Source organism: Jaculus jaculus, chromosome 11, assembly GCF_020740685.1.
Source record: "Jaculus jaculus isolate mJacJac1 chromosome 11, mJacJac1.mat.Y.cur, whole genome shotgun sequence".
Taxonomy (NCBI): Eukaryota; Metazoa; Chordata; class Mammalia; order Rodentia; family Dipodidae; genus Jaculus; species Jaculus jaculus.
Genome location: NC_059112.1, coordinates 111,217,683 through 111,228,277, shown reverse-complemented (window position 1 = coordinate 111,228,277; position 10,595 = coordinate 111,217,683). Strand labels below are relative to the sequence as shown.

General features: G+C 52.8%; 3 protein-coding genes and 2 non-coding genes across 5 annotated transcripts; 3 read left to right on the top strand and 2 right to left on the bottom strand.

The window, feature by feature from the left end:
• Positions 1-778: 778 nt before the first annotated feature.
• Positions 779-2,930, top strand: Ndufb10 (NADH:ubiquinone oxidoreductase subunit B10). The gene is made up of 4 exons (XM_004652178.2): positions 779-1,006; positions 2,309-2,447; positions 2,529-2,668; positions 2,781-2,930. The coding sequence occupies exons 1-4, from the start codon at positions 859-861 to the stop codon at positions 2,879-2,881; spliced, it is 528 nt and encodes a 175-aa protein (XP_004652235.1). The 5' UTR covers positions 779-858; the 3' UTR covers positions 2,882-2,930.
• A 171-nt stretch (positions 2,931-3,101) lies between these two features.
• Rps2 (ribosomal protein S2) lies at positions 3,102-4,835 on the bottom strand. The gene is made up of 6 exons (XM_004652179.3): positions 4,644-4,835; positions 4,472-4,561; positions 4,115-4,222; positions 3,565-3,898; positions 3,307-3,398; positions 3,102-3,223 (listed from the first exon to the last, which is right to left on the bottom strand). Exons 1-6 carry the CDS (start codon positions 4,818-4,820, stop codon positions 3,143-3,145), a joined length of 882 nt encoding a protein of 293 aa, XP_004652236.1. The 5' UTR covers positions 4,821-4,835; the 3' UTR covers positions 3,102-3,142.
• On the bottom strand, positions 3,955-4,084 carry LOC123453446. Its single transcript, XR_006632827.1, has one exon. It is a non-coding gene; the product is annotated as a small nucleolar RNA SNORA64/SNORA10 family (small nucleolar RNA).
• Positions 4,836-5,308: 473 nt separating the features above from the next.
• LOC123453479 lies at positions 5,309-5,436 on the top strand. The gene has a single exon (XR_006632858.1). It is a non-coding gene; the product is annotated as a small nucleolar RNA ACA64 (small nucleolar RNA).
• A 1,310-nt stretch (positions 5,437-6,746) lies between these two features.
• On the top strand, positions 6,747-9,509 carry Rnf151 (ring finger protein 151). The gene is made up of 4 exons (XM_045161307.1): positions 6,747-6,773; positions 7,088-7,233; positions 7,722-7,818; positions 9,027-9,509. Exons 1-4 carry the CDS (start codon positions 6,747-6,749, stop codon positions 9,507-9,509), a joined length of 753 nt encoding a protein of 250 aa, XP_045017242.1.
• Positions 9,510-10,595: the final 1,086 nt, after the last annotated feature.

The window sequence follows — 10,595 nt, the reverse complement described above, 5'->3', positions numbered from 1 at the left end:
AGACTACATAGTGAATTCCAGGTCAACCTGGACTAAAACGAGATCCTGCCTCGAAAAGCCAAAAAGTTCTTTGGTCTGACGCTGTGTTCCTGAGGGTTCATAAGGAACTGAAGTTTCTGAGACTTTAGATTCTGTGGTTCTCTAGAATTGATGGTTTTCTGTCCTTGACCCCCAGACTATGTCTTTGGGTCCCAACTCTGGGCAGGAAATGGCCATCACCTGGAAATGGCCTGGTCCTGGACATTATCGATGATGGCCAGGGCAGTCCTGGTCAGTGGGCTGCAGTGGGGTGCATAGAGCCAAGGACCAGAATCGAACCCTCAGAAGCAGGGCAGAGCGGCTCTTCTGTGCTCAGGGTGGGAGACTCCTCGGCTCATAGGCTGCAGGGGAACAAGCCCCACCTGCTCCTCTGCTGGGCTCACTGGCATCCACCATGCATGAGTGGCCCTAGCAGATGGGAGCCCAAAAGGCTGGGCAACCCAGGAAAGCTTCCTGGATAAGGCAGGCAGGCGTTAGGTCTTCCTAACTCGTCTCATCTGTCATGGGTCGTCTACCAGTTGGTGAAGCAAGACCCTGTTCTTCTTGCTCCTCCCAGCTAAGGCACGGTGCCTGGTGTATCACAGGCTCTGGAGGGCTGCCTGGCAGCAAAGAAGCCACGAGGCCACCGGTGCAACTGCGTCTCGGGCCGCAAGGCGGCGTGCACGAAGCTACAATCCCGTGATGCCCCGCGGCCGCAGCGCAGCGCAGGCGCACTTGCTGCCGGCCCGCGCAGGCGTAGTAGCCCCTGCGTCCTCTGCGGGGTGAGCGGATCAGGACGCCGAGCGAGGCCGAGGAGCGCCTCGCGTCCTTACCGCCACCATGCCGGACCCCTGGGACAAGGATGTGTACCCCGAGCCCCCTCGCCGCACGCCGGCCCCCTCGCCGCAGACGTCGCTGCCCAACCCCATTACCTACGTGACGAAAGCCTTCGAGCTCATCGTGGACCGGCCCGTGACCCTAGCGAGAGGTACGGGCCTAGGATTCCGGTCGCCCTCTGCGGAGACCCGCGCCCCGTCCCCTGGAGCCATCCCCGGTTCCCAGGCCGTTGCCCCTGTCTGCAGACCTACGGGTCCGTCTCGTATGACTCCCCACTACACTGAGCCTTGCCCAACCACCCCCGGGGGCATCCCGAGCCGTCACTTTGGCTTTCTCATTGCACTCCAGACCACTTGCCGGGCTTCTGGTCCCGGCTGCAGCCCGGGACACTTGCCCTCTTCCTGCGACTTCTCCCTTCGCTGAGATTCCAGAACCCTTGACTTCTCTCAGGTGCTAGTGGTTGGGACTCCAGGCTCCCCACCCCCCGCGAGGCGTATGGTTTGATATGCACCGTAGGCGGTAAACATGCCCATATTGAGATGAATATATTTCGCCGGTGTTGCACACACCTTTAATCCCAGCACTCGGTAGGCAGATGTAGGATTGCTGTGAGTTCGAGATCAACCTGAGACTACATAGTGAATACCAGGTCAGCCTGGGTTACAGCGGGACCATACCTTGAAAAATAAATTTTTCTTTTTTTGCTAGTCAGAATTCCTCCTATGCAAAGTGGTGTTCGAGATGCCCAAATTCTCCATCTCTGGTCCCAGATAATACCCCATTCCGCCCTTTGTGGCAGGTAGAGTATGCTCCGTCTTGTCACAGATGTCAAGCGTGTTTGATTAGACAGCTCGTTTATTGTTCTTTAAACTATGGGTGCAGAGCATGCTCAGGTGGTTTATTATTATTTTTTTAACCTTGAGCATTTCTGGTTACTGGGTGGTTTGTTGAGACAGCATCTTCTGTATTTCCCAGAGTGCAAGCACATTCTTTTGTCTCAGCCTGAGTAGCTGAGAAATCTGAGTCTGTAAACCAAACCCCCAAGGGTCTGGTGCAGTACAACCGACTCCCTTTCCTTTCAATTTTAAGCATTGCCTCACTCTAGCCCAGGCTGGACTCAGGGATCATCGGTCTCCCGAAGGCTGGGATTACAGGCATGAGCAACTCTGATCCCCCTTTACTGTAGCATCTTGCAAGTGCTGTCTAGATGTTCGAGCTCTGTCCAGCTAATTTGCCAGTGAGGACTCTGACCTTGGGGAGACTGCAGGTCTACGCAGTGGAACCCTATGCTTTGCAATATATGGGCCCAGCTGGGTTCTGTGAGCCCTGCAATTCTCCAGCTGCTTCAGTCTACCTGGTTAAGACCTGCTTGGTGGTTAGGGGTTACGGTGCAATCTCGCAGAACAGCCAGTAACCACCCCAAGCTAAAAAGCCTGTTTTGTCCTCTTTGTAGAGTTCATAGAGCAACAGCATGCCAAGAACCGCTCTTACTACTACCACCGGCAGTATCGCCGAGTGCCAGACATCACAGAGTGCAAGGAGGATGACATCCTGTGCATCTACGAGGCTGAGTTGCAGTGGAGAAGGGACTAGTAAGTGAGCCACAAGGATGGGACTGAGGCAGGCCTGGGCTTCACTCTACTGAACAGATAGTCACTTCTACTTTTTTTCAGCAAAGTTGACCAGCACATTGTCAGCATCATCCAGGAGAGGCTTAAGGCCTGTCAGCAGAGGGAAGGAGAGAATCACAAGCAGAACTGTGCCAAGGAGCTGGAGCAGTTCACCGAGGTGGCCAAAGCCTACCAAGACCGCTGTAAGTGACCCCGCCCTCTTTCCTTCTTCCAGGCTGCGTGGGGGTCATGCTACCTGATCCCATTGTTCACAGTTCCAGGGCCAAATGAACATCCTCCCCATTTCCTTCCCAGATCATGACCTAGGAGCCCATTATTCTGCCAGAAAGTGCCTGGCAAAGCAAAAGGAGAGAATGATGGCAGAGAGAAAGGCTAAGGAGGCTGCCGCCGCCTGAATGCTCCACCTGGATTATCTCATTGCAAAATAAAATGGTATATACACTGCTTCTGAGTCTGGTATTCTCCGTGTTTTTTTGTTTTCCACGGTAGGGTCTCACTCTAGCTGAGGCTGATTTGGAATTCACTCAGAACAGCCTCAAACTCACAGCAATCCTTCACCATGCCCACCCAGCCCGTTCCTGTTTTGAATCACAGCTAAACAAAAGACAAGCAATAGCAGGCTTAATCCACTTTTATTTTTTTTCTGTATAAAACCCTTATGTGGTAGCCACAGCTGGAGCCTGGGTCCTCTGCACTGAGACTCTGGTGTGGGTTTTCACAAGATGGTCAGTGAATTCCTGAAAGACAAAATGCACACTGTAATAACATGCCCCCAACCCTCTTAAGCACAGAAAACAAGCCAAGGCCAACCCAAACCCACCTGGTAAGGAGACTTGGTGAACACAGTCTCTTTCCAGAGGTCGGGGGTCAAATAGCTGTAGGTCTTAGAGATGGCGTCAAAAGTGGCCTTAGCTGCAGAACAGGAAATCAAAACCAGAGTGGATGAGATGATACCCTTGAGACAAGTACACCCTGCCCAAGACCAGGAACTGGCCAATTTGGGATGGAAGCAGATCTGCCTTTTTCACCCTTAAAGGACAAAATTGAGAGATGCCTTGACCAATTTCAGGCTACCTACCAAAGTTGCCCAGGGTGGCAGTGCAGCCCCTGGCTGAAGTGTAGCAGTCATCAATACCAGCCATCATCAGCAGCTTCTTGGGCACGGGGGCAGAGACAATGCCAGTGCCCCTAGGGGCAGGGATAAGGCGCACCAGCACAGAACCACAGCGGCCTGTCACTTTACAGGGGACTGTGTGGGGCTTGCCGATCTTGTTCCCCCAGTAGCCTCTCCGGACAGGCACAATGGAGAGCTTGGCCAAGATGATGGCCCCTCGAATGGCAGTGGCTACCTCCTTAGAGCACTTGACACCCAGGCCGACGTGACCGTTGTAGTCCCCAATGGCGACAAAAGCCTGCGGAGAAACTTGCGTGAGGGGCCCGTCGTGATGCACAACGGATTTCAACTAAGGCCTGTTGTGCTCCTGTAGGCTAGAGAGGCCACCGCGAGGCCACTCAACTCCCGAGGAGCTCTTTCCTCTCTCTCCTGGTACGAAAGTCACACGGGTTAAGCCTTGTGTAACCATGCAGAGTGGGAGAGTCCCACGGAACACCTGCCCAGGGTACCATACCTTGAACCTGGTACGCTGACCAGCGCGAGTCTGCTTTTGCACTGGCATGATCTTCAAAACTTCATCCTTAAGGGACGCGCCCAAGAAGAAATCAATAATCTCAGACTCCTACAATAGAGATCGTCGTGAAGGAAGACCACTCAGTTAAGGCAATGAAAACGAGCCTGCCTTCCCCACCCCACTGAGGCGTGGTCTTCCGCTGAATAAGAGATGCCCCCTTCTAAAGCCTATTGGTATCGCAGTTCGCACCTGTTCAAAGGAGATCTGTCTCCCACCCACCCATGGCGGCCATGTAGATGCCGTTTTTCCTAGTCCCAAGCAAACGATGTTGTTGCGGCTGTCAAAACGCCCGAGTACCTTGATGGGCAGGGAGAACAGATAGATCTCCTCCAGGGACTTGATCTTCATGTCTTTGACCAGGCGTCCCAGCTTAGTCACGGGGATCCACTGTAGGGAATGGCAACGGCTATAAGCACGGCCGTCTCCGCGGCGCCAGCCCGCGATCGCCACGCCCGCAGCTCGGACCTACCTCCTTGTCTTCGGCTTTGCCTCCACGAGCCCCGCGGCCTCGGCCCCGACCACGGCCACGCCCACGACCGCGACCCCGGAGACCGCTGCCGAAACCTCCACGGAAGCCGCCGCGGCCTCCCAGGCCCGGGCCCCCGGGTCCTCCGGGCCCTCCCGCTGCACCGGCGTCATCCGCCATTTGCTAAGAGACAAAAAAGCAGCTACTCAGTATGCTTTTGGGTTGTGCAGACGCTCGAGGCATCCACATGGCGTCTTCCGTCTGAGGACTAAGGCCGCACGGACCAGACCCCCGGATGTCCGCGGATCCCCGTCACCCAGACCGCGCGCCGTGACAGAGACTCACGTGTTTTCCCGAGGAAGAAGAGCGAATACGGCCGAGAGGGAGCCTTTATAGGGCGCTTAGTGCCGCGAGATCTCGACCTGCCATGCGATCACCCACCGGCATCTGTGATTGGATGCTCGCCGACCCCCTCCCGCAGTGCTGTACGCGCGCCTGCGCACTTGCTCTCGCCGCGGCCTTGCCCCTCACTGTCGTGAAAAGAGCTATAAAAGCGCGCGCCGGCGTCCAGCTGTTCTCTGTGTGTCCATGAATCCTCGGTTCTCCCCTGTGGTGAGTCTGTCGTGGTCGACATCTTGTTGCACTTACTGACGAACGGGGAAACCGGCGCTTGTTGAAAATCACCCTGGGCCTTGTCCGTGGCCGTGGGTGAGATTCGGCGCCCAAATCTTCCAGGGGCCTCAGCTCACTTCCCGCCGCCGCGGTGTGGGAGGGTGAAACCCAGGCCCCGACAAGGCCCCGCCGCACGGCAGCCTGCCCGCCCGTGCCGGCTCCTTCGCGCATTCGTCCTGACTCCGTCTTTTCTCTTGTAGGTTCCGTGAGCCGGAAGACGACCCGCCAGATCCCGGAGAATAGCAAGTCTCGGTGGACCCTGGTGTTTATTTTTGTTTGGGGTTTTTTCGTGGTAGGGTCTCGATCTGTCCCAGGTTGACCTGGAATTCATTATGTACTACGAGTGGCCTCGAACTCACAGCAACCCTATCTCTGTCTCCAAAGTGACTTGCTTTTTCGGGGGGAGCTTTTCGAGGTAGGGTCTCTCTGGTCCAGGCGGACCCGGATTAACTGTGTAGTCTCAGGATGGCCTCGAGCTCATGGAGATCCTCCTATTCTGCTTTCCGAGTGCTGGGGTTAAAGGTGCGCACCACCGCGCCCAGCTGCATTTCTTTTAACATTTATTTTTTTGTTTTTTGAAATTAAAGCCTCTTGTACCTCAGACTGACCTGGAACTCATTGGCTCTAGGCTGGTCTCAACTCAGTGATTCGACTCTCCCAGTCTGCCTCTAGGATTAAAGGCGCTTGACCACCTCCGGCCGAACCGGTTTTTCAAATAAAATCCCTTAACTTAAGCCGCGTGAGAATGCATTTGTCCCTGTTGTAGCATGCTAGTTTCCTAATGGGATATCTCCATTTGTGTTAAGTTAATCACTTCCTTGCCAGGAATGTTCTGAAAACAGATTACTAATGTATGCCTCAACTCTATGAAAACTGGTTGCAGAATAAAGTTGTTAGTTGAATCAAGAAACTGTCCGTGTCTCATTTCAGTGTTAGAATCTTCCAGGTCTCCGGAGAAGTATCTCCTACAGTCCCCGTGCATGTATGGAAAGCATGAGCGGATTCCCCCAGTGCATTCCTTGCAGTTGTGTCTGCTTGGATGAGATACCTGCCCTAGGGTCCTTTCCCACATGGGATTGCAGGTTACACTGGGATGATAGTAAAGAGAACTGATGAGTACATGTCTAAATCCCCTGAACTTTGGCCACCTAATGGAGGAGGCAATGATCCCTGCAATTTTGCCAACCTTGAGGAACCAACCCCTTAACTCCCTTAGGCATCTGCTATCGGCCACAACCAAAGCAGGGTCTATAGACTTGTTCTGAGTTAGGGCTACCCTACTGCCAACCTCCAGAGGGCAAGCATGATTAGGTGGCCACAAAGTACTAGTGGGTCCAGGACCGAGGGACCTAATTGGCCCAAGCTGGACAATGCCACTGTGATGTCAGCCCACACTTGAGCAGTAAAATAGAGGCTTCTGAGTCCTGAGCCTCAATGGAGCTGCCGTCCAGACACAGCATGGTGAGCCCCACACCTCTCCAGCTCAGATTTGCATATAGTTTCAGACACCTACCCAGCTGCCCACAAATGGAGCCCACCATATTCAGGAGTAGTTGACCGCCCCTTTAAGAAGGCTCTAGTTGCTTTTAACAGAGCTATCCCAGCTCCTCCAGGGAGTTTGGGAGTCTAACCCCCCCCCCAGGTTCCCCCAAAGGGTACTGACCTAGACCCCCTGCTCCTGTAACCTTACCTACCACCCCCAAAATTTCTGGGTGTGGGATTGGGGGGTGAAGCCTGATCCCAGATAGGTGCTAATGCTGCCCTGGTTTCTGTAGAGTGGCGGGTATGATCTCAGCCTTTTTACCAGCCCTCCGAACTGCAACTTCGTGTGCTCCATCTGCCATGGGGTTCTCAAGAGGCCAATGAGGTTGCCATGCAGCCACATCTTCTGCAAAAAGTGCATCCTCCAGTGGCTAGCCAGGTGCTGTCTGGGTATCCGGGGGGTGGGGGGGGGGGAGTGTGAGTGGAGCTGCAATTTTTGTGGCCCAGAATGGGCAAGTCTGCCATACAATGAGTGCCAAAAGCCATAAGACTCAGATACAAAATGTGGGACAGTAAAGTGTATCTTCACCCTCTGGTGTCTGCACTTGCCAGCCTTAGAGCCCAAAGTCCCTGAAGTATCAACCCCTTCATGTCTCCTTCAAATGGAGAGAAAGGTGACCCAGTCACTCCATGAAGATGATCTTAAAGGCATGTCATTTCTACCTTCCCCTTTCCACTTTCCCAGATCCCCATGTGTGTGAATATCCCACCCTCCAGCCCAGTGTCTGTAGTATATACCCCTCATGCCTCCATCAGGAGAGAAGGGTGACCCAGGGTCAGCTTATCAAGGCTTGACCTGGCAGGCACATCATTTCTATCTGCATCTTCCTATGCCCAACACCACTTCCCCACCATGACTTCTTCCAGACAAAACACCTGTCCGTGCTGTCGAAAAGAGGTGAAAAGGAAAAAGATGATCCAAGTGAATAAACTCCGGAAAACCATTGGCCGCCTACAAGTCAAGGTAGATCTGCATTCCCATTCCCACCATCCTTGTGGGTCAGAGAGCCAGAGGAGGGCTGGATAGATGGCTTGGTGGTTAAGGCACTTGCCTGCAAAGCCAAAGGACCCACTGAAGCCAGATGTATAAGGTGCCCATTCTCTCTCGTTCTGTCTCTTTCTCTCCCTCTCACAAATAAAGAAATAAATATAAATATAAAAAAGTTATTGAGAGCCGGGCGTGGTGACGCACGCCTTTAATCCCAGTACTCGGAGGCAGAGGTAAGAGGATCGCCTTGAGTTCGAGGCCACCCTGAGACTACATAGTGAATTCCAGGTCAGCCTGGGCTAGAGTGAGACCCTACCTCGAAAAACCAAAAAAAAAAAAAAAAAATTGATAAAAGAGAAAAGCTGGGTGTGGTGGCACACACCTTTAATCCCAGCATTCAGGAGGAGGATCACCAAACAAGAGAGGGAAAGGGAGAGAGAGAGGGAGCGCCAGACAGAAAAGCAGATGAGACTGTGATCGTCGAATAAAAATCACATATAGCCCCAAGGGTCAGCCAACCTCTAGCCAAATATGAATCATGGTTCTACCACTAACTTGCTGTGTGACTTTGGAACTTTTTTTTTTTTTTTTTTTTTTTTGAGGTAGAATTCATGCAATCCTCCTACCTTTGCCTCCGGAGTGCTGGGATTAAAGCCCTTGGAACTTCAGCTGTAAAATAGGGATTATAGATGACTTTTAGGGAATGAAGTGTCTGGCCATTAATCTTCGACCCCAAAACTTAAACGTATGTGCCACCTGTGCATCTGGCTTTATGTGAGTCCTGATAGATTGAACCTGGGTCCTTTGGCTTTGTAGGCAAGAGCCTTAAAGGCTAAGCCATCTTTCCAGTCCCAAATTTTACACGATGGAGAAACTCGGGGTCAAAAAGAGCTTGGCAAATACGGGTGGCCCCTCCAAAAAAAAGAAAAAAAAGTTTGGCCAGGTGTGGTGGCACACCCTTTAATCCTACGATTTGAGAGGCAGAGGTAGGATCTCCATGAGTTCAAGGCCATCCTGAGAGTACATACTTAATTCCTGGTCAGCCAGGACTAGAGTGAGACCCTATATCGGAAGAAAAAAAAAAGTTTGGGAGTTCACTTGTTCTTGGCCTGTGGATGTCATAGATTGGGACCCAGCTGGCAATGCCCAACCTGGCTTGACTCACTCTGAGCTCTCACCCTCAGTGCAAGAACGCTGCGGCTGGCTGCTTGGTGACATGCCCCCTGGCTCATCGCAAGGGGCACCAAGACTCATGCCCTTTCGAGCTGATGGACTGCCCCAACGAGGGCTGCTCTGCGCGGGTGCCTCGTGGGGCCCTGGCTGAACACCGCCAACATTGCCAGCAAGGGAGTGAGCAGCGTTGCCCCTTAGGCTGCGGGGCCACACTGGCTGCCGAAGAACGAACCAACCACAACTGTTACCGCCAGCTGCGAGACGCCTGGAGCGAGCGCCAGGCACGCAGCCGGACGCTGCTGCTGAGCCTTCTGGGGCGCGTGCGCCGCGTGCACCGCTCCACCAACCTCATTCGCCGGCAGCTGGCTCAGCTGGGCAACTTTCTGGAGGACGACGCCCTGCTCCTGGATGGAGGTCGGCAGGAGGCTGAGCTCACTCCAGAGGGCCATACTGGGGTTGAGGTGTGGGAGGTGCAACGCCAAGATGTCTTATGAATAGAGGGGTGAAATAAACGCGGAGCCCAGGTCTGGCCTACCTCACCACCTCTGTACCTGTTTCCCTTGCTGTGTCTACGTACCTCTCACACGTCTCCTGGACAGTTTTCCGGGGACATTTAATTTCTTTCCTTCTCTAAGTCACCTACTGGCTAGACTTCAACAAGCCTCTATCCCTCATTCGACATTACCCACTTCTCTGCTGCCGCTTGCCACCAGTCTCTTTGACCAGGTAGGCTACTTCTGCTGCCAAAGGTCGATGGTCCTGAGCCTGAAGCACCAACCCCCAGGTGGTTCATAAACCCTCATTTAACTAGTGCTTTCCCCTATCTCCCTGGCCACGTTCACCATCAACCGACTTGAAAATGAGTTATGCGACTGGAGGGATGGTTTAGCGTTTGCCTGTAAAGCCAAAGAACCCAGGTTCGATTCCCCTGATGCGCCCATTCTCTCTTCCTCCCTTTCTTTCAAATGAATTTTTTTGCTTTTTTGAGGTAGGGTCTCACTGTAGCTCAGGCTGACCAGGAAATCACTCTGTAGTCTCAGGGTGGCCTCAAACTCAAGGTGATCCTCCTACCTCTGCCTCCTGAATGCTGGGATTAAAGGCATGCGCCACCATGCCCGGCAAAAATAAAAGAAAAGAAAATGAGTTATGTAAAAGCAAAGAATGTTGTCTTCTCTGGTGCTTTCCAAGTATCTAAAGCAGTGCCTTGTACACAGGTATGTAACAAATGATCAAATAACTAGAATATCTCATTTATTCATTTACCTACAGTGTTTATCACGGGACACAGTGAACCTTACACAAAGACAGGTTCATAGCATGCAGGAATGGTACTTTTCTGGGTTATTCATTTGTTTTTGTGGTTCTTGTTTTTGAGGTAGGGTTTCACTGTAGCTCTGGCTGACTTGGAATTCACTGTGTAGTCTCAGGGTGGTCTCGAATTCATGCAATCCTTCTACCTCTGACTTCTGAGTGCTGGGATTAAAGGCGTATGCCACCACGTCCGGCTCTCTCTCTTTTAACCAAAAGACAGCTTCCATAGATTTAAAAAAATATTTCATGCCAGGCGTGGTGGCGCACAC

Excerpts from the sequence above, each read along its gene's own strand:
- Ndufb10 (XM_004652178.2), top strand. The coding sequence starts at position 859 with ATGCCGGACCCCTGGGACAAGGATGTGTACCCCGAGCCCCCTCGCCGC. Across the intron at positions 2,448-2,528 it reads TTGCAGTGGAGAAGGGACTA|CAAAGTTGACCAGCACATTG; the intron begins GTAAGTGAGCCA and ends ACTTTTTTTCAG. Across the intron at positions 2,669-2,780 it reads CAAAGCCTACCAAGACCGCT|ATCATGACCTAGGAGCCCAT; the intron begins GTAAGTGACCCC and ends TTTCCTTCCCAG.
- Rps2 (XM_004652179.3), bottom strand. The coding sequence starts at position 4,820 with ATGGCGGATGACGCCGGTGCAGCGGGAGGGCCCGGAGGACCCGGGGGC. Across the intron at positions 4,223-4,471 it reads TGTTCTCCCTGCCCATCAAG|GAGTCTGAGATTATTGATTT; the intron begins GTACTCGGGCGT and ends TCTCTATTGTAG. Across the intron at positions 3,399-3,564 it reads TGCCACCCTGGGCAACTTTG|CTAAGGCCACTTTTGACGCC; the intron begins GTAGGTAGCCTG and ends CCTGTTCTGCAG.
- Rnf151 (XM_045161307.1), top strand. The coding sequence starts at position 6,747 with ATGGAGCTGCCGTCCAGACACAGCATG. Across the intron at positions 7,234-7,721 it reads ATCCTCCAGTGGCTAGCCAG|ACAAAACACCTGTCCGTGCT; the intron begins GTGCTGTCTGGG and ends GACTTCTTCCAG. Across the intron at positions 7,819-9,026 it reads TTGGCCGCCTACAAGTCAAG|TGCAAGAACGCTGCGGCTGG; the intron begins GTAGATCTGCAT and ends TCTCACCCTCAG.